Here is a 22,861-nt window from a genome sequence, read left to right on the forward strand (position 1 = left end):
GGAAATGAACAACAGGAGGAAAACTGAAAAATCCACAGACACATGGAAATTAAACAATACTCTTTAAAAACCCATGGATCAAAAAAAAAAAAAAATTACGAGAGAAATGAGAAAACATCTTGAGATAAATGAAAATGATAACAACATACACGACATATGGGATACAGCAAAAGCAGTGCTGAAAGGCCATTTCCTACGTATAAATGCTTACATTAAAAAAGAAGACTTCAGCAACCTAATTTTACATCTTTTTTTTATTGTTGTTCTATTACAGTTGTCCCAATTTTCTCCTGTAGGTCTCCCCTGCCCTGCCCACTTCCCCTGCCCCACTCCCACAGTCAGTCCTCACCCTGTTGTCCATGTCCATGGGTCATTTATACTTGTTCGTTAACTAAACTCTTCTGATTCTTTCCTTCCTTATCCCCCTCTCCCTTTTCCTCTGGTCCCTATCAGTTTCTTTCTTGTTTCCATGTGTCTGGTTCTGTTTTGCTCGTTTGGTTTTTTTGTTGTTGTTCATTAGGTTCCTGTTACAGGTAAGAACATATGGTATTTGTGTTTAGCTGTTTGGCTCATTTCACTTAGCATTATGCTCTCTAGTTTCATCCATGTTGTCATAAAGGGTAGGAGTTCGTTCTTTCTTTCCGCTGCATAGTATTCCATTGTATATATCTTAAGAAATAGAAAAAGAGAACAAACAACCCAAAGCTAACAGAAGGATAGAGATAATAAAGAAAGATTGAAGCAATGATATATGAAATAGAGAATGGAAAAACAATAGAAAAAGCAGCAAATCCAAGAGTTGATTCTTTGAAAAGATTAATAAAACTGACAAACCTTTAGTCAAATGGACTAAGAATAAGACTCAAATAAAATCAGAAATGAAAAAGGAGATATTTTATTTCCGTGAATGATTTCACAGAAATAAAAAAGATCAGAAGAGCACTATGAGCAGTGACCTGCCAACAAATGAGATAACTCAGAAGAAATGGACAAATTCCTTGAACATACATATTACTTCAAGTTCATCAGGAAGAATTAGAAAATCTCAACAGATGTTTAATAAGTAAAGAATAAATCAGTAATCAAAAATCTCTCAATAAGAAAAGTCCAGGATCAGATGTTTTCACTGGTGAATTCTACCAAACATTTAAATAATTAATACCAATCCTTTTCAAATGTTTGCAAAAAAAATCAAAGGACACTTCCAAACTCATTGTGTGAGGCCAGCATTATCCTGATGACAAAGCTAGACAAAGACACTACAAGAAAAAACTGTAGCCTAATATCCTTTGTAAATATTGATGTAAATATCCTTGACAAAATAGCAACCCAAAATTTAGCAGCTATTAAAGGGATTAATAAACAGTCTAACAGGGATTAAAGGGACTAACAGGTATTTATTCCTGAAGTACAAGAATTATTCAACATGAAAATCAGTCAATGTAATATACATTAACAGAACAACAGAAACACTACATGATCATCTGTATTGATGGAGAGAAACAAATTTGACAAAATGCAATACCTTTCATAATAGAAACACTCAACAAACTAGAAGTAGAAGAAAATTATTTCAACATCTTAAAGTATGCATAAGAAAAACCTGCAGTGAATATCATGTTCCATGATGAAACACTGAAAGCTTTACTCTAAGATTAGGACTAAGTCAAGGATGTGCACTTTTAAGACATTATACTAAGTGAAATGAACACTCACAGTGGGACAATTACTATATGATTCCAATTGCAGAATATGAGATAACTAGAGTCAGATTCATAGATACAGAAAATAGAATGCAGAGTTTCAGTTTGGAAAGATCAAGTCCTAGAGATGGATGGTGATAAATGCCCAACAATGTAACTGTACTTAATTCCACTCACCTATACCCTTAAAAATGCTTAAAATGGTAAATTATATGTATATTTACTATAATAAAAGAAAATATTTTTAAAGGAACCATCTTTTTAAAAAATTATTTAATTGTTGTTCAAGTATAGTCGTCTGCATTTACCCCCCACCACAGTCCCCCACCCCAGCCATCCCCACCTCCCTCCTCCGCTTCCACGCCCCCTTGGTTTTGTCCATGTGTCTTTTATAGTTGTTCCTGAAAACCTTTACCACCTTCTCCCCATTGTCCCCTGCCTCCACCCCTGTGGCTATTGTCAGATTGTTCTAAATTTCAGTGTCTTTGGTTATACTTTATTTGCTTTTTTCTTTCGTTGATTATGTTCCAGTTAAAGGTGAGATCATATGGCATTTGTCCCTCACCACCCGGCTTATTTCACTCAGCATAATTCTCTCCAGTGCCATCCATGCTGTCGCAAAGGGTAGGAGCTCCTTCTTCCTTTCTGCGGCATAGTAATTCATTGTGTAAATGTACCATAGTTTTTTGATCCATTCATTTACTGATGGGCATTCAGGTTGCTTCCAGCACTTGGCTATTGTAAATTGTGCTGCTAAGAACATTGGGGTGCATATGTTCTTTTTGACTGGTGTTTCAGTGTTCTTAGGATATAATCCCAGCAGTGGAATTGCTGGGTCAAAAGGCAGTTCCCATTTTAGTTTTCTGAGGAAATTCTATACTGTTTTTCACAGTGGTTGTGCCAGTCTGCAATCCCACCAACAGTGCATTAGGGTTCTCTTTTCCCCACAACCTCTCCAACATTTGTTGTTTGTTGATTTGTTTATGATGGCCATTTTTAGCAGTGTGAGGTGGTATCTCATTGTGGTTTTAATTTGCATTTCTCTGATGGCTAGTGATGCTGAACATCTTTTCATATGTCTCTGGGACCTCCGTATGTCCTCCTTAAAAATGTCTGTTCGAGTCTTTTGTCCATTTTTTCCTTTAGATTTTATTTGTCTTTAGAGGGGAAGGGAAGGAGAGAGGGAGAGAAATATCAATGTATGGTTGCCTCTCGTGAGTTCCCTGCTGGGAACTGGCCTGCAACCCAGGCATGTGCCCTGACTGGGAACTGAACCGTGATCCTTTGGTTCGCAGGCCTGCGCTCAATCTACTGAGCTACACCAGCCGGGGACCCCATTTTTTAATTGGGTTGTTTGTCTTCCTGGAGTGGAGTTGTGTAGATTCTTTATGGAGATCAAACCCTTGTCCAAGGTATCATTGGCAAATATGTTTTCCCATATAGTTATTTCTCTTTTCACATTAATACTGCTTTCTTTAGCCATGCAGAAGCTTTTTAATTTGAAGAGGTCCCATTTGTTTATTCTTTCCTCTATGTCCCATGTTCTAGGGTACATATCAGGGAAAATATTGCTGCATGGAGTGTCTGAGATTTTCCTGGATATCTTTTCCTATAGGACTTTTTTGGTGTCATGACTTATATTCAAGTCTTTTATCCACCTTGAGTTTATTTTGGTGTATGGTGTAAGTTGGTGGTCAAGTTTCATTTTTTTGCTGTAGCTGTCCAGATCTCTCAACACCATTTGTTGAAGAGACTATTTTTACTCCATTTTATGCTTCTTTCCCCTTGGTCAGATATTAATTGACCATTGTTTTGGGTTTATTTTTGGTTTCTCTGTTCTCTTCCATTGTTCTGTGTGTCTGTTCTTGTGCTAGTACCAGGTTGCTTTGATTACAATGGCCTTGTAATATAGTTTGATATCAGGTATTGTGATCTCTCCCACTTCGTTCTTTTTTTCTCAAAATTACTACAGCTATTCAGGATCGTTTATGGTTCCATATAAATTTCTTAAGTATTTGTTCTATATCTGTGAAATATATCACTGGTAGTTTAATAGGGATTGCGTTGAATCTATAAATTGCTTTGGGTATTATGGACATTTTGATAATGTTAATTCTTCCAATTCACGAACACAGAATATGCTTCCATGTGTTTGTTTTTCTTTAATTTCTTTCTTCAGTGTTATTCAGTTTTCTGAGTACAGATCTTTTACTTGGTTAGGTTTACTTGTAGGTACTTTCTTTTTCTTGTTGCTATATAAAATGGGATTTTTTTTCCCCTGATTTCTGTTTCTGATATTTCATTGTTGGTGTACAAAAATGCCTTTGATTTCTGAAAACTGACTTTGTATCTCACACTGTTTTGCCAAATTTACTAATTAGGTTGAGTAGTTTTTTGGTGAAGTCTATAGGATCTTCTATGTACATTGTCATGTCATCTGCAAACAATGACAGTTTTGGTTCCTCCTTTCCAATTTGGGTGCCTTTTCTTATTTTTTTTTCTTGTCTGATTGCTATGGCTAGGACTTCCAATACTATGTCGAATAGGAGTGGTGAAAGCAGACATCCTTGTCTTGTTCCTGATCTTAGTGGGAAAGCTTTAAGTTTTTGCCCACTGATTATGATGTTGGCTGTAGGTTTCTTATATATGGCCTTTATTATTTTGAGGAATGCTCCTTCTACATGTTCCCACTTTGCTGAATGTTTTTATCATACATGGGTGCTGTACCTTATCAAATGTTTTTTCCGCATCTGTTCATATGATCATGTGATTTTTGTCTTTTGTTCTGTTTATGCAATGTATTACATTTAGTGATTTGCAACTATTACACCATTCTTTCATCCTTGGGATGAATCCCACTTGGTCATGGTGTATGATCTTTAGACATATGCCGAATGCACTTTACCAATGTTTTGTTGAGGATTTTAGCATCTATGTTCATCACCAATGTTGGCCTGAAGTTTTCTTTCTTTGTTATGTCTTTATTTGGTTTGGGGATTAGGATGATGCTGGCTTCATAAAAAGAGTTTGGGAGTCTACCATCATTTTGGATTTTTTGGAATAGTCTGTGAAGGATAGGGGTTAGCTCATTCTTAAATGCTTTGTAGAATTCTCCTGCGAAACCATCTGGTCCAGGGCTTTTGTGTATCGGGAGATTTTTGATTACTGCTTCAATTTCATTTGCTGTTATTGGTCTAGTTTTGGAAGATTATATTTTTCTAGCAATTTGTCCATTTCACCTAGGTTTTCAAATTTCTTGGCATATAGTTCTTCATAGTAATTTCTTACAATCCTTTGTATTTCTTTGGTATCAATTGTAATCTCTCCTCTTTCATTTTTTATTGTGTTTATTTGGGTCATCTCTTTTTTCTTGATAAGTCTACTTAAAGGCTTACCGATTTTGTTAAAGTAACCATCTTAATATAAATGATGGGATGATAACTTTGGTAAACATATCTTTCTGACCTTAATGTAAAAATAATTTAAATGTATTTAACTATACATTAAAGATAATTTTAGTGTATATAGCTTCTTTAGAGAGTAAAATGAGCATTTACTAACATTTTCCTTACATGTCAATTGATTTTTGAAATTATAAAATACCTAAATGTATGTTATTGGAGAATTGGTGCAATAAATCATGGTATATCCAAGCAATTGCTTAAAAATACAGGTTTTAGAATCATACCAACTGAATTCTATACCAGATTCTATTGTCCACTGTGCCTGTGACTGTGGGCAAGGTATATTGATGCAGATCCTGGCCTGCAGGATCTGTGTATGTTGTGGCTGCTAGTGGACAAATACACACAGACAACAAGTCCTGTGGAGAAAAAGGGACGAAATGGCCACTCTCTGTGAGAAAGAGGGTGAGAGGGCCCCAGCCCCTGCCTGGCCAGGCTTTTATTGTTTCTTTGGGTACATTACATGGAGAGTAGTCCTTATTTACTATGCACAGGTTCACTGCAGGTGATTACCTTTTACAGATAACCAAGAGAAAAATGTTGCTAATTACTTGGAAGAGAAGAATGTTGCAGACCAAGAGAAAAGTGGATAAACCAGTCACACTCCATACTTGGGAGGTTTAGCTCAGATTTTAGGAAGTTACAGTAAGCATTTCTGCCTCAATTCAGGGTAAGGGAGTTTTAGCAAAAGCAAGTTTCATAGCAGTCTAGGTACAATGCAGGACTGATTCCCCACAGAAAAACCTCTCCATGAGCATGATTCTGCATGCTGCTCACTCCCCACTGATTTTCCACATTGAGGCTGGGCTACATTTCCACACCATGCAAAGCAGTTCCCTACAGTATGTAACTGTTTCTTGTCCCTGTTTAGTCATCTGATAGTGTCTACTTGTTACAAGGATTGAGTTAATACATAAGAAGTATTTAGAACAATGTCTGGCATATGTGAGTGTTTAACAAATATTACTATTACCACTACTACTACATCATTGTTATTATTTAGTGGCCATTTAAAAAGGAGGTGGTAGGATCTGTATGTATTAGCATGAGAAAGTATCCATAATATATATTTGAAATAGTAGGTTATAAAAAGTGTGTATGATACAATTCTATTTATACATTGTGAAATTATATGTTACCTCTTATTCTTTCTGTTGGAATAGTTTACTATCAGCACATATCAGAAAGAAATAGAGTTCCATTTTGAAAAAAAATTACATTCTTTGCTGATGTTGTTATATTGTTCTTTTGATGTTCAGAAAACAGCCCTTAGGTGAAAAAAAATAAAAGAATTTGAAAAGAAATTATTTCATGTAGCAGGTGGAATTCCATTTAATAATATAAAATTTACATTGTGCTATCTTCAGGTAAAACTGTGGTATAAATTTAAGAGCACTAGACTGAGGACTTATTTCTTCTGTATTTACTTATTTATAAACAAAGTGAAATTACAATATTCAGTGCTACCTTTAAATAGAATTTGTTCTCTTTTTCCTAGCCATTTAATATTGATTAGCATAATTGCCACTTACTATGTTAAAAGCAGACACATACACACAACTATGTTATTCATATGGTTTGGCAAATTTATCACTAATTTTTTTCCTTTGAATCAATTACAGAACTACTTTCTAAGTCTGATACATTTATGTTTCTCTACTTTCCAATCATATTTATGTTGTAAATGGAAAATACTTAGAAATCTCCTTTCTGATCATATTTTCTAAATGAGCAAAGCTTTTAATTCATAGGATAAGCTAAATCAATCTCTTTCCATTTCTTTATCTCAGACAGCATGTGCAAAAAGAAGAGAATCAGTTTTTCTTTCCTTAACTCACTGATTGTGATTCTTACAGCAGCATATTCTGACAGCTTCTTCATTGTTGACTGTTATTAACCATCTTCAGAGACTAGCTATTCTTTCAGATTTTTAGAAACAAGATTTGAAATGATATGGTAAGAGAACAAGAGTTTGTAACTGCAAAATACTGGTGGGTATATGAGAAATGGAAGTTTCAAAGACTTTGGGAATGAATTTTCGGGAAAAATGATTTTAACAGCATGGGGAAAGAAACAAAATGACCTTGGAAAGGTCAAATGGCAAAGAAGTCTTTAATATAATTGCATCTGTTTAACTTTTTGGTCACTTCATTATTTTTTAACTGAAACATTTTGTTTCCTTACAGAAGTGGTAGGAATTAATTACATGATGTTTTTGGCATGACAAAAGTAAGGCAATGTGTTTTCTTTTTTAACATTTTTGATTTTCAAACCCTTAATCTTATACAAAAAGCTAAGAAGAGATATTTCACAACTATATTGAATGAAGTTTGAATTCAATGAATATGTGTTTGATAATGAAGTGTAATTTCATTGTTTTCATAATAAGAAATGCAGCTTATTCTGTGGTTTAGGTAATAAGTATATTAGTTTGGGAATCAAGATAAACCATCAACCTTTGAACAATCTTCCATTGCTATCTTCCCCCAAAAAAGTTTTTAAAAATATGACTACAAAGATTTAAAAATATATATTTAATAAACCCAAATAACCAGCCTAGCTATTGTGAGTAAAACCATTTTAATCTTTGGGAAATACTTTACTTAACATTGGGGTTTAAACATTGTTCTTTAAAGCCATTTTCTTTAAAAAGTAAATGAGAATTCATCAAACTGAGGCCTGAAGGAAATAGAATGTCAAATGAGTGAATTTTACAAAGTCTTTATAATGGATGTACATTAAAAACACAAAGGACATTGTAAGAAAGATTTTATGGTAGCTAAACTGCTTGTGACAATGAAAGAAGTCATTCTTTTTTGTAACGTATCAACTACTTCTATAGGACTGACTGCTGATGCTAGAGTAGTCATAAACAGAGCCCGTGTGGAGTGCCAGAGCCATAAGCTTACGGTTGAGGACCCGGTCACTGTAGAATATATAACTCGCTTCATAGCAACCTTAAAACAGGTAAGCCAATAAATATAGCAACAAATTGCTTTAATTTTCCTCCTTTATCATTATGGGTCTAATCATGGAAATACTTCAGTTGTTTAGTCTGTTAAATCTACTAGATTCCTAATCTTTCCCAAACTTCCTATTTACACTCTTACTCCAGTGGAATGAATTGACTTGATCAGTAGGCATCCCAATCAGTATTGGTTCTGAGAATTATATTAAAATTTAAAAGAGCAAGAAATATAATATTTTAAGGGTATTTCTTCACTTCTGGAGATAAAGTAATGAGAACCATTTTTTAGAGTTTACCAAAGCAGTATCCATGATTCTTTCGCCAACAAACCTAAACACAGCTGATCAGGTTCAGGTGTGACCTCTGAATTCTTGAGTTTAAGTACATTAGCATAAGTATAATCGTGATAGATACCAGTATTTTTCTATTTATTATGTGTTTTTATATATGCCAACATAGTCTTTATGTAACTAAATACAGGTAGATCTCCTCTTATTATGCTTCACATTTTTGTACTTCATAGATGTTACATTTATTACAAATTGAAAGTAAGACCCTCCACCAGCAAAAAGATTATGACTTGCTTTATTGTGATAAATTCTCTTTATTGTGGTGCTCTAGAACCCAACCTGCAATATCTCAGAAGTATACCTATAATAGTTTTTAGTTGCTATCAGTAATTCTTTTTTAAGTATATTTTATTGATTATGCTATTACAGTTGTCCCAATTTTTTTCTCCACTTTATCCTTCCTCCTCCCTGCACCCTCTCCCCCCCACATTCCAGCATTACCTGCCCCCTTAGTTCATGTCCATGGGTGGTACATATCTGTTCTCTGGCTTCTCTATTTTTTATACTATTCTTAACCTCCCCCCGTCTATTTCATGCCTACCAATTATGCTTCTTATTCCCTGTACCTTCCCCCCCATTCTTCCCTTCCTGCTCCCCACTGAAAGCTCTCCATGTAATCCCCATTTCTCTGGTTCTGTTCCTATTCTAGTTGTTTGCTTAGTTTTTGTTTTGGATTTCAGGTTCAGTTGATAGTTATGAGTTTGTTGTCATTTTATTGTTCATAGTGTTTGATCTTCTACTATTTCTTAGCTAAGTCCCTGTAAGATTTCATATAATAAGGGCTTCGTCCCCTGGCTGTTGTGGCTCAGTAGATTGAACGCTGGCCTGTGAACCAAAGAGTTGCAGGTTCAACTCCACAGTCAGTACACATGCCTGGGTTGCAGGCCAGGTCCCCAGTAGGGGATACATGAGAGGCAACCACACATTGATGTTTTTCTCTCTTTATCCCTCTAAAAATAAATAAATAAAATCTTAAAAAAAATAAGGGCTTGGTAATGATAAAATACTTTACCTTTATCTTACTGGGAAGCACTTCATCTGCCCTTCCATTCTAAATGATAGCTTTGCTGCATAGACTAATCTTCGATGTAGGCCCTTGCCTTTCGTGACTTTGAATACTCCTTCCAAGCCCCTTCTTGCCTATAAGGTTTCTTTTGAGAAATCAGCTGATAGTCTAGTGGGAAATCCTTTGTAGGTAACTGTCTCCTTTTCTCTTGATGCTTTTAAGATTCTCTCCTTATCTTTAATCTTGGGTAACTTTAATTATGATGTGCCTTGGTGTGTTCCTCCTTGGGCCCAATTTCTTTGGGACTCTCTGGACTTCATGGACTTCCTAGAAATCTATTTCCTTTGCCAGATTGGGGAAGTTTTTCTTCATTATTTGTTCAAATAAGTGTTCAATTTCTTGCTCTTGTTCTTCTCCTTCTGGCATCCCTATGATTCAGATGTTGAAGCACCCAAAGGTGTCCCATAGGTTCCTAAGCCTGTCCTCATTTTTATGAATTCTTGTTTCTTCATTCTGTTCTTGTTGGATGTTTATTTCTTGCTTTTATTCCAAATCATTGATTTGAGTTCCGGTTTCCTTCCCTTCACTGTTAGTTCCCTGTACATTTTCCTTTATTTCATTTTTCATAGCCTTCACTTTTTTCATTTTGTGACCGAGTTCAGTCAGTTCTGTGAGCATCCTGATTACCAGTGTTTTTTTAAAATTTTTATTTTATTGATTATGCCAATAGTTGTTCTATTCCCCCCCTTCCTTCCCCTCCACCCTGCACCCCCCCACCCCTACCATTTCCCCCCCTTTAGTTTATGACCATGTGTCTCAAGTTCTTTGGATTCTATATTTCCCATACTATTCTTACCCTACCCCTATCTGTTTTCTACCTACCATCTATGCTACTTATTTTCTGTATCTTCTCCCTCTTTCTCCTCCTCCCACTCCCCTGTTGCTAACCCTCCATGAGATCTTCATTTCTGTTTCCACTCCTGATCTAGCTGTCCTCTTAGTTTGTTTTTGTTTTAGATGTGGTTGTTAATAACTGTGAGTTTGCTCTCCTTCCCCTGTTCATCTTTTTTATCTTCTTTTTCTTAGGTAAGTCCCTTTAACATTTCATATAATAAGGGCTTGGTGATGATGAACTCCTTGAATTTGATCTTATCTGAGAAGAACTTTATCTCCTCTTCCATTCTAAATGAAAGCTTTGCTGGATAGAGCAATCTTGGTTGTAGGTCTTTGGATTTCATGACTTGGAATACCTCTTTCCAGCCCCTTCTTGCCTGTAAGGTCTCTTTTGAGAAATCAGCTGACAGTCTGATGGGAACTCCTATGTAGGTGACTGTCCCCTTATGTCTTGCTGCTTCTAGGATTCTCTCCTTCATTTTAATCTTGGCTAATGTAATGATGATGTGCCTTGGTATGTTCCTTCTTGGGTCCAACTTCTTTGGGACTCCCTTAGCTTCCTGGATTTCCTGGAAGTCTATTTCCTTTGCCAGATTGGGGAAGTTCTTGTTCATTATTTGTTCAAATAAGTTTTCCACTCATGGCTGTTCCTCTTCTCCTTCTGGTACCCCTATAATTCAGATGTTGGAGCGTTTAAAGATGTCCTGAAGGTTCCTAAGCCTCTCCTCATTTGTTTGAATTCTTGTTTCTTCATTCTTTTCTGGTTGGTCATTTTTTTCTTCCTTCTGGTCCACTCCCTTGATTTGAGTCCCAGTTTCCTTTCCATTACTCTTGGTTTCCTGTGTATTTCCCTTCATTTCAATTAGTTTAGCCTTCAAATGTTCCTCTAATTTGTGACTAAAATCAAGCAGTTCTGTGAGCATCCTGATCACCAGTGTTTTGAACTGTGCATCTGAAAGTTTTGCTATTTCTTCGTCACTCAGATTTATGGGCTCTGGGGCTTTGAGATCTTCTTGAGCCATTTTTGGTCTTTTCGCACCCATTAAGTATGAGGAGTAGAGCCTTAGGGGCGGGGCGGAGCCTCCAGGGCGGGGTCGCTGGGTTGCAATGCTGTATGTGGTGGCAGGTTCAGAGTGGGGAAATGGCGTCCCCCTCTCCTGCTTCCTGCTGCTGGGTGAGGAGCGAAGCCTTAGGTGTTCACCAGGGCAGGGTCGCTCTGGTCGCTCGGGTTGCTCAGGTCACTGGGTTGTGATGCTGTATGTGGGGGTGGGGTCAGAACCAGGAAATGGTGGCCATCTCTGCTGCCTCCTGTCGCTGGGACCTGCTTGGTCCTGTCTCACTGCCCACTCCCTCGCCGGTCTATCTGCACAGCAATGCGCCAGCACTGTCAACCCGCCGCCCTTCACCCTCCCCGGATCCGCCAGTGGCTCACTGGGTCGCGCTCCCTAGGTCACTCACTGGGTCGGCCCTTTGCAACCCCATGACTAGGATCCGCGAGCCTGAGTCCGTCTGACCGAGTTTTCCTGTGCAACCCCGCTTCACCAGCTGCTGGTTTCGCCCCTATTACTAGTCAGGCTGGAGAATTCGTTGTTATCGGACTTCCGAAAAGTTCAATTTTCTGTGTTCTGGCTGTTTTCTGTTGCTAATATTTTGTTGTCTCTAAACTTGGTTGTGTGAGAAAGCACAGCGTCTCCACCTATGCCTCCATCTTGGTGGAAGTTGATTACCAGTGTTTTGAACTCTGCATCAGATAGGTTGACTATCTCCTCATTGCTTAGTTCTTTTTTTTTTTTTTTTAGTTTTGATCTGTACTTTCACTTGGGCCATATTTCTTTGTCTTGGCACACTTGTTATGTTGCCTTAACTATTCACCAGGGTGGGGCAACCCTCTTTGCTGGCACTGTCTGTGAGGGAGGGGCCATAGAGGGGACAATGCTGATGGCTTGCTCCACTTTAGCCCCACTTTCCATTGAATGCCCCTGTGAGACTGGGAGATTCGCATGCTGTTGCAAACCCCCGCAGTATTTTACAGCTAGTTGTGAGTCTTTAGTTTCCCATTCAGCCAGCCCCACCTCATCAGCGTGGTTTACCACTTTGCTGTGGGTCCTGTCCATCTCCCATCTGCACCCCCACTACTGGTCTGGGTGAATGTTTCTTTAACTCCTTGGTTGTCAGAGTTCCATGCAGTTTGATTTTCTGGCACTTCTGGTTGTTTATTGTTTTTAAATTGGTTGTTAATCCTTCTTTTTGTTGTGCAAAGAAGTAAAGCATTTCTACCTATGCCTCCATCTTGGCTGGGACCTCTTGTTTTTAGTTGCTATCAGTAATTCTTTAGGTTGTTTCTAGTTTCTTTCATTTTCTTATTTCCTCTCTGGCTCTCAAATGGCTACTTTAATAACATTACTCTATCTTTGAAACAGCTTTTATTTTTCTTTTTTGAATTATATTGTTAAATTAATTTTCAGTATGGGATTACTAGATTAGAGATTATAATTGGTTTTAAGATTCTTGTTATATATAGCTAAATTACTTTCTAAAAAGATGGAACCAATTTTTGTTGTGCAACCAACAATGCATAATTATATCCCTGAAGGATCATCAGCATTTTTTTCTTTTATTTTGCAAATAAGCACAACCTAGTGCTTGTATAGTTGTTTTAAATTATATTTTATAATTCTGGGGAAGTTTATTTTTTTCACATTGGTTCATTATTTTCATTTCTCCTAAAATAAACTATTTTCCCTTTAGACATGTGCCCTCCAGTGGTTAAGAATGTATCCTCAGGAGCCAGAATTTTGGGATTTGAATCCTGGCTCTGCTGCTTCCCAGTTAATCCTTCGGGCGTAATACTACTTGGCCTATTTTTCCTCAATTTTGTTATTTATAAAGTGAGCATTACAGTAATACCTCCTCTGTTGAGTTGGATTAAATGATTTAATACGTTTTACAACATTTAGAACATTTTCTGGCATGGATTTTACCATTTGTCCCTGTAGAGATAATTTTATACACCATATATTCTTTATATTAAAGTTGTAAATTATATACTTATTTAAAAATTGGTCTATTCTTTAAGTTTAATTTATGGAGCTGGGAAATCCAACATTTTTACATTTTTCTGCTTTTTTTAATTTGCTTTGATTTTCCCAGAGGTTATAAAGCTATCCAGTAAAAAGGAAGGTGTAAAACATTGTGTATACAAGATTCCCAATTGTAATTTTTAGGTTTTCTTCTAGAAATATAAAGTTTATGCATAGAACATTTACAGAAGTAGACATTTTAAAACTGTAACAGTGAAGTTGCCACTGGAGAGTGTCCTGAGTTCTAGGCAAAACAGTTATATATTTTAGATACACTTTTGGTACTTTTAAATTACTTTAACCATGTGCCTGTATTACTTTTTATTTTAAAAAATGGTTAATTAACCAAATAAACTAAAATAGGGTTTGTCCTCTAAGGTATATTTACAAAGCATCTTCTTTATAGTTTGGTATGATCTAGGAACATTAGGGGATACAGAGAAGTTAAAACATAAACTCTTTATTTTTTAAGAGTTTATTTATGTTTGTGTAACCCAGTTATTTGCATCTATAATTCGAAGTGGCTTATTAAAATGCGTATATAATGAAATGTAAAAATAAAAAAGATAATACACAGACGAGTCCAGGAAGAAAGCTGGGTATAGAGCTATTTCGAGCCACAAAGTTACACACATACAGTTTCTAAAGCTGCCTACAAATGCGGTCTTGCGCCCCCTGTCGAGGCTGCCACTGCACAGCTTCCAGGAGCACCAGTCTCAGGGTTAGTGTGAATTCCACTCTCTGGAGCACAGGTCCAGGAAGTGCCCGGCACTGAACTAAAAAATACAGTTGGTTTCCAGTGTCCTGTTGTCTGTGAGGGAAAAACACGCTTTTTCTTCAAGAGAAACAAAGATACCCTTGTTTTTGAAATGAAAGAAATGTTTTATTGGGGTTTTATGTAGAGATAACTTAGTATATTATAGACAGAATATACATGGTAATAATAGTTAAGTAAGAATACTTAATAATAACAATTGTAGTGTCTCCCGAAGTAAACCATGGCACGATCCCAAAGTACAATTTGCTAAAATCAGCTTTACTAGGAACCGAAGTGGTGTGGCATAGACAGTTGTTTGCTGTGTTAAAGAGATTGCAATCTGTTTATCTGACCAAAATTTATATGAAGCAACAAGAGAAGAACTTTAAGCGCCTATATCAGCAAACTTATTAGGATTTTATTGTATAGACTATATACATTAATTTTTTTGTAATTTCATCACGGATTTGAGGTTAGTCCAGAAATTTAAGGAAGAAGATCTTAATGATATACAGACTAAGAATCAGTAAAGAAGATCACTTTGGCAAGAATACCTCACTATTAGAATTTGTTACTTGATAAATAATAATATGGCCTTTGTAGGACCTATACAGAAAGTAATTATGAAAACATTTTATTTTTCAGAAATATACTCAAAGCAATGGACGAAGACCTTTTGGTATTTCTGCCTTAATCGTAGGTTTTGATGATGATGGTATCCCAAGATTATATCAGACTGACCCCTCTGGTACATATCATGCTTGGAAGGTGAATCATGAATTTTTTAATGTATTTTTAGAAGTTGAAAAAAATGTATTCACTGTAAATGCTTTATCACTTTCAAGGACATGACAAAATTGTTTAATTAAAATATTGATAGTAGTAGAAACTTTATGTAACCATTTAGCTAGTCAGCAATTATGATGGTTTTTGGCAGATAGAGAAATATTGAATACTTTGGCTTATTAATCATAGGGTCTTCTCCTTATATTTGAAAAGCTGTGGCAAACCCAAGTGTATACAAGTGGCCAAATAAAAGAAATATCCAGTTCCTTGTTCATCGTTCATTCTTCCAAAGTAGTGCTGCATCATATTGTTGCTTGCTTTGAGTAGAAGTATGTAATCTTTCAGCTTTTAACAAAGGATTAAGTGAGCTTATAAACTCCATACTGAAATCTTTAATGCATCCTCTATTCTAGGAGAGTCAAAGCACCACAAACTGTGAATTTATTCTTATGTGTCAGTACATTGCAATTACTTCCATATAATTCCTGGAATATAGTTTGTTTTTTGGTTAAGTCATTATTCTTGTTTCAGTACTCAACTAATAACTGTTTTTAATATCACAAAAATCTAGGACCTAGCAAAACCAGTACCAGTTTTCAGAAGTGAATTTTTGTATATTCTCATATATAAGAATAATGAGTTATTCTCATATATGAGAGTTCTTACATTATAGGTTCTAAGTGATTTTGACTCCATTAAAAGTTTAACTACTTAGGCCTTAAAATAGGTTTATGAAGAGTTTATTTTACTATTTTTTAAGCAGATAAATTAATTGGAAAATAATTGTCTTGATTTCTAAGCCTGTATTAACTAAAGTATTTGATTTGAGCTGAGTACCCTCATACAGTTTTATCAACCAGTAACCAAACCAGCAAAAACAGTGGATTATATTCTTACCACAAAGATCGGAATACTCATGTTAGCTGTACATCTTCTTTTAAGATACCTAGACAGTCTTATTGGTAATCAGAAGCTATGAATTTACCTGCTACAAATACCAGACTTTTTGTCATATTGTGATTTTACTCTGAGCAGGAACAGAAGTCAATGATAGCAAAACAGAAATATTAAGTAATTTTTTAAAAAATGATCCTCTGGCTACCATGAGAAAAATACATGGAGAGAGGGAAAGGATGGATGCAGGTAATGTAATAAAAATCCAGGTGATTTGAGGCAGGCAGAAGGAAGTGCTAGAAATGGTGAGAAGTGATTAGATTTCAGTTTCATTTTGCTAGATGAGGAGTGGTGTGAGGCTTTCCTAATGGATCTAAGGTGTGAAACAGAGGAGAAAGAATGGCTGAGATGTTTTGGAATATGTATAGATTTATGAAAATGATATAGTGAAGAGAGAAATTTTGATAATGTATAGGCAAGTGGAAACATGCTGTAAGAGCAAAGACTTTAAATAGGTACAAGTCATGGAACTCAATGTGAAAGCAGTTAGGGAGAAGCATGGACAGTTTCAAGTTTTAGCTTTCAGATAAATCACTGTTTTTAGTGCAACATTTCAAACATACACCTAAGATTATAAATTTAAAAATAAATGCATGTATTCATCAAGTTTAAATAGGTGTGGCACTTTACCATATTTGCTTAAAGTCACTTTTTAAGTGGAATAGTACAGACTAATGAAAATAATGTTTAAAACACTCCCGTAACCACCAGCCAGCTTGAATGCTAGAGAAGCTTCCTGTGTATCCTTCTTCTCTCATTCCCCTCCTACTGCATCTCCTCCTACCTGCTCCGGGAAACTGCTCTCCTAAATTTGATGTTTACTTTTCTATGCATAACTTTACACTTTCACTGCACATAGAAGTATCTATAAATAATAGACACTGTTTTGCATATTTTAAATTTTTATATAATTATTATTGTATTATTTATATCACTCTACAACTTACAATTTTCTTTGTTTAGTTGGACATTAAGTAGAGGTAAGTGTAATGATAAAACTGAAGTGCTGGACCATGACCTAGAGCACAACAGGGAGCTGACTTAGATTTTGTACAGAGGAACATTTCTCCAAGGAGGTGACACTTACGGAAACTAAATAACAAGGAGCCATCCAGTCATTTCCCAGATTATTTTAATTTAAAAAGATACAATGTTAGAAACTTACAGGTGGGTTATGTGGAATCTATATTGTGTAGGAGTTTCTTGGCCTTTTAAGGTTACAGGACATAGCCATAGAATAAAGCAGCAGATCTCAAAATGTAGTCTTCAGGTGCCTATCCATGAGGTAAAAAGTATTTTCATAGTAAAACTAGGACAATACTTTGATTTCTTCACTGTGTGGACATTTGCACTGATGGTGTAAGAGCACTGGGGGTTAAAATTCCTGGTGCCACACCACCCAGCTAGATTCGTTGTATTCTTTACCATTATGCATTTGTAGTAAATAAATTCAACTTCCACAAAACTGTCTTTGATGAAACAGTACAAATTATCAATTTTATTAAATCTCAATCTTTTTTCTCATCATAAGAAGAGAACTTAACTCTGTGTGATGATGAATGTTAACCACTTATCATGGTGATCATTTCACAATGTATACAAATATCAAATCATTGTTATATACCCAAGACTAATATAATGTTATATGTCAATTATATCTCAGTTTTTTAAACATTATTTAAAAATTCCATTCTTAAGTATGCACATTTGAATATTCTATGTTATGTACTGGAAGTATGCTTTATTAAAGCACATCTACTGTAGGTACACTGGTGGTTTTGAAGAAAAACATTATGCAGTTGTTTGAGTTGTAAGCTGAACTAGCCCATTTTTTATGGAACTTCATTTTCCTTGGTAGAACAATAGATAGAATAACTGTGGTTATTCAGACTTGGAAATTTGGCAGGACATCTTTTCAAGAATGAATGATAAACCCTGGCCGGGTAACTCAGTTAGCATCTTCCCGGTAAGCTAAGGTTGCTGGTACAATCGCTGGTCAGGCCATATATACAAGAGGCAACCAATGAATGCATTAATAGGTAGAACAACAAAATCAATGTCTCATCCTCTTTCTCTCTAAAATTAAGTAAGTAAATATATTTTTTTAAAAAGAATGAATGATCCAAGCCTTTTATTTTAAGGAAACAACTGACACTATTTGTAGCCAGTGATAATTCAAGCTTTCAAACAAAAATTAAAATTTTGGAAAACATATTTGCCACAATGAACTTGACAGTTTCTCAGTAAAGACTTCTCTGATGAGATTGATCATGAAATTAAAAAGCATAATTATTTGCTGTTACAGAAATCAAATGAATCAGTATTTGAAAGATCTTTATAATTCAGTGAAGCAGTATTTTTCAGATGACCAAAGCTTAGTATTACAAAACTAACAATGGTAAAGCTTTGGGAGTTATGTTTTGCTCTTGTCAGTAGTACTTCAAAACAGGAACAGAGTTAATGATATATACTTCAGACAGCGTTTTCAAAATAATTCTTTTGATGTTAGTTGGTAAAAGTAAATAAGCTCTCAAATTTTGGGAGATGTTTGTTTAAAGAAATTTACTAAGTATTATTAAGTTCTGGATCTTCTAAAAAGCACTGTACATCTCCTACCGCCCAAGCAGTAACCCCCCAAGATTACTTCAGTTTAGAGCCCTTTCTCCATTCTGGTATTCTTTGGAAAATACTGCCATAGACACATAGAACCTCAGGACTGAAAAGACTTTTAAAGGCTGTTTAACCATCATATTTAGGAAGTATATGAGGAGGATCAAAAAAAAGAATTTATTTATAAAAATTGTGTATTCATTCTTCCATGTTTAAACCTCAGTCACCTTCAAAGTACTGTCCATTTGTTGCAATACACCTATCAAGACGTTTTTTTTCCTACTGCTCAAAACACTTTTTGAACTTACCATCGATTTTGATGCCTTTTAGTGCTCCTGACATTTTTTGTTTTATATCTTCCGTATCAGCAAAACATTTCCCTTTGAGGACTTTTTCATCCAGGAAATACAAAACAAAAGGTTGATTGGCACAAGATCAGTGAGTAGGGAGGGTGGGGCACAGGCATCATACCGTTTTTTCAGCCAGAGTCTGCTGAACACTCAGTGCCAAGTGGGCAGGTATGCTCGTAAATCACCAATGAAAGGGGCAAACGTGTTGAGTCTTCAGAAAAAATTCACTGCAGCCATACACACAGCCTCTCACGCCACCACCAGGTGGTACACTGATACAGATGGGTTTCTGGAACACTCACATAAGCAGGGGAAGCCTGTACTACAAGGAGCCCACTGTCCAGAAGATAATTCTGGTTTTGTTTTGTTTTTGGGGGGTCTCCCCTCATATTAGGAAGTGCTTTTTTAGGATCAGCATTTGTTTAAGGGAAGGGAACAGGATTAGGCAGAGGGAATAGACTCAGTAAAGACCTCATGGACCCTTTTTGAAGCTCTGGATCTGGGGTGGCTCTTCAAAGTTATTCCAAGTTGAAATGAGAGGACTGGACATTAATAGCACTTAGTCAGTCATTGGATATTGGCCACCTCTCAAAAAGAGTGCATGACCTTGAGTGAGGCAGTCCTTGTTAACCCAGGCACCTCCCAAAGAAAGTTAAGATCTGAGGGCTCTTTGCCATTATAGGTGCTTTCAGCACCTGTAAGAATAAAGGTTTCACTTCTGAAGGGGGATGGGGCAGTGTGTGTCACAAGATTCACCGAGAGGTATATGTGTGAGGTATTGTTTTTTACTTGTACCAGCAGAGATGTGATGGTTCTTAACACATAGGGGTTTATTTTTCTCACATAATGAGAAGTTTGAAAGTAGGCACTTGCTGGTGTTTGTCTCTGTTATCATCTTGTTCTTTTCCCTTGCTCTCAGTGTCTGCTGGACTTCCAACCAACATGTCTGCATTCCAGGCAGCAAAGATCCCAAGAAATTCCACCTGGTTTCTTCCACTTGCAGATTCCTTTTGATAATGGGGGCTAGGAAATAACATCGTCTAGAGTCCTGTCACAAAGGAAGAATGGTTATTGGGGGTGGCAACTAATATTCTTTGCCAAAGAAAATAATCATTAGATAGGCAAGAAAAGAAAACATTAAAAAACCATCAGAGTCTGTGGAAGTGGGCTGGGGGAGTGATGGAGTTGGAGGATGGGGATATGAGTGTGGCAAGAAGCAGCTAGATTTAGGAAACAAGTCAAGTAGGTAAGGGTTAAAGAATTTTGACGTCTGCAGTTAGAAGAAGTGGACAGGAAAGTCACCAGGAATTTACAAAGTGACCTGTACAGACTCAGATTTCTTTGGTTAAACCACACCTTATATACTTCCTCTGTGGGGAGCAACCAGTTAGATACTTCCTCACCCCCTCCCCCCCAAAAAACTAGTAGCTAATAAACTCCTAAATCACCAAGCTGAAGGTTTTGCCTTTGATCTTAATGAAATTTCAAGGCCACAAAATCAATTTAAAAGTTTACAGCTATTTTATTTTAAGCTGTGGAGATATAAAGAAATAGAAAAAACTATTTGAAGTAGCAAAACAATAATGCTCTCATGTAGTACAGAAGATGCACTCACTTCCTAAACATCTTCTTTGAGAATCTTCCCTGTAATCATAATACTAACCAGTTGAGACTGAAACATTCCCCCTTAGTACCAGGATCCTTCAGCGAGAGGAGGGCCCTTTCTCCTGGTTCTCTGGATTCATCATAGCAGAGGAGTATGTGGCAGCACAGTGTATAGAGTTCAAAGCTTGGATTGTCAAGCCCATTTGGTTTCCAAGTTCAGCTCTTCTGTTTACCTGCTATGTGATCTTGGGCATGATTACTTAAGCCAGTGATTCACAAATAGGGGTGATTTTGTCCCCCTAAGGGACATTTGGCATTATATAAAAACACTTGTGGTTGTCACAACTAGGGTAGGTGGTGCTACTGACATCTAGTGGATCAAGGCTGCTAAACATCCTACACTATGCACAGAACCACCACCACCACCACCCACCTTCTCCCAGAGAAGAATTTTCAGGCCCAAAATGTCAATAGTGTTGAGGCTGAGAAAACTTATTTTAACATTTCCAGCCCTTTATTTCTTCATCCATGAATTTGAGTTTGTAGTATTACCTATTTTAACTGTTTTGAAGATGGTTAGGTTTGGTGAGATAATTCATGGAAAATGCATAACATACTACCTGGAACACAAGTGCTCTGTTAATGTAAATTACTGTTATCATCACTAGTACTAGTCTGGAATTTAGACTGCCTGTAGCCATGTAGCCAGGGAAGTTTGTTTGCCTTTTACTTCATTTAATGAAAAATTCTGAAGAATATAGAAAAACGCATAATGAAACACAAGAAGCCCTTCTTGCTTGTAGAGTCAAAGAAGATAATGAATTAATAATTAGTATACTTTAAGTTCTAAGAAAATGTTGTACAGTCCTATTCATGTAAACAGCTTTGTTCATGTTGATTTTTTTCCCCTCTTGTCTGTCTGCTTTTCACACCATATTGCAAAGTCATACCTTCTTTCCTCTCCACATCTTTTGGAGCTTCAGCTCTTTCCATGTCTATCAATCTCTTTCCTCTAACAAGAAGTTGGGAGCCATTAAAGCAATAGAAAGCATTGGCCACTATAAAGCACCTGGTATATTTGAAAAATTACTCATGGCATCACTACAGATTATCCACATAGGGCCAAATGAGCTGCTGAAATGTTGGCTGAGTTTTCAAATCTACAGTTTTCCTTTAGCAATCATGGTAAGAAGTACTAGAATAAACTGTAAACCTTTAAACTTCATTTAGTAACCATAATGTCCTTTATATTGCAGTGATATTAAGGGTTATTTTCTATTTTTCCAGGCAAATGCAATAGGCCGAAGTGCTAAAACTGTCCGAGAATTTCTAGAAAAGAATTACACAGAAGATGCTATAGCAAATGACAGTGAAGCTATCAAATTAGCAATAAGAGCTTTATTAGAAGTAAGTGATCTAACAAAGCATATTCAGAAAAGCATAGTTTTTTCCCTCATTCAATTGTTTATTAAAACACAGAATTTCTTGAATTCTAATATTGCACTTGTTCTACATCAGGTTGTCCAGTCTGGTGGCAAAAACATTGAACTTGCTATAATAAGAAGAAACCAACCTTTGAAAGTAAGTCATTTACCAAATAGGAAGACACAACTGTAGTATATTGTGACAAGAGTTAAAATATTGACACCTGTGAATCTTCATTATAAGCCTTAAACATCCCTAAGTGTCAGTCAATACTATGACAATTTCTCTTTTGTTTTTGTAGGCCAATACTGATTTGTATGTGCTTGATGCAAGCAGTTACCCATCTCTAGCCCTTTGTGAAGAACTAGAGGTGCTGATATAGACCAACCACATTTAGTATATGTTCTTTTAAGTACATGTACTAAATGTACTAAATCAGTCCTTAGTATGATCAGTACAGCATATTCCCTATGGTGATTCATTCCTGGCACCATATGGAGAGATTTTAGTTACTCTTCCTGTATTTTTAGATCTTCTGAAATCAAGATATACTTTCCACTAAACTGCCATTTATATACTTGCTGGCCTTCCAAGCTTCTAACATAGTATTATCTTTCATTATGTCGAAAAAAACCAAACTCTACCCATTCTTGGTTTTTATCTATTTTTTCCACTTTCCACATAAAAGTACCTTGAGCCACTGTTAAGACTTAAATTTTAACAGCTAGTGTGATGACCCTTCTATATTTCTTTGTGACAAGTCTAACACTATTATTTACTTACCTTTTATTATCCATTATGGATTAAAACTGCTGGACTACAAAATAAATTGTTGAGAACAATACAATAAAATGTTCTGAATTTTATGATAGAGGACTCCTTGGCTAAAGAACACTTGAAACATGGTTC

The 22,861-nt window shown here is 36.1% G+C and overlaps 1 protein-coding gene across 1 annotated transcript in view; it reads left to right on the forward strand.

Moving 5' to 3' along the window:
- Positions 1-22,861, forward strand: part of PSMA8 (proteasome 20S subunit alpha 8) — a 40,892-nt gene that overhangs the window by 15,559 nt on the left and 2,472 nt on the right. Inside the window, exons 3-6 of the mRNA XM_037127853.2 lie at positions 8,010-8,134; positions 14,868-14,990; positions 21,815-21,934; positions 22,046-22,108. Coding sequence (XP_036983748.1) covers positions 8,010-8,134; positions 14,868-14,990; positions 21,815-21,934; positions 22,046-22,108 — 431 coding nt within the window. The remainder of the gene's footprint in view (positions 1-8,009; positions 8,135-14,867; positions 14,991-21,814; positions 21,935-22,045; positions 22,109-22,861) is intronic.

The sequence above is a fragment of the Artibeus jamaicensis genome, unplaced genomic scaffold, assembly GCF_021234435.1.
Source record: "Artibeus jamaicensis isolate MK-2021 breed Jamaican fruit bat unplaced genomic scaffold, CSHL_Jam_final contig_354, whole genome shotgun sequence".
NCBI classification, from domain to species: Eukaryota; Metazoa; Chordata; class Mammalia; order Chiroptera; family Phyllostomidae; genus Artibeus; species Artibeus jamaicensis.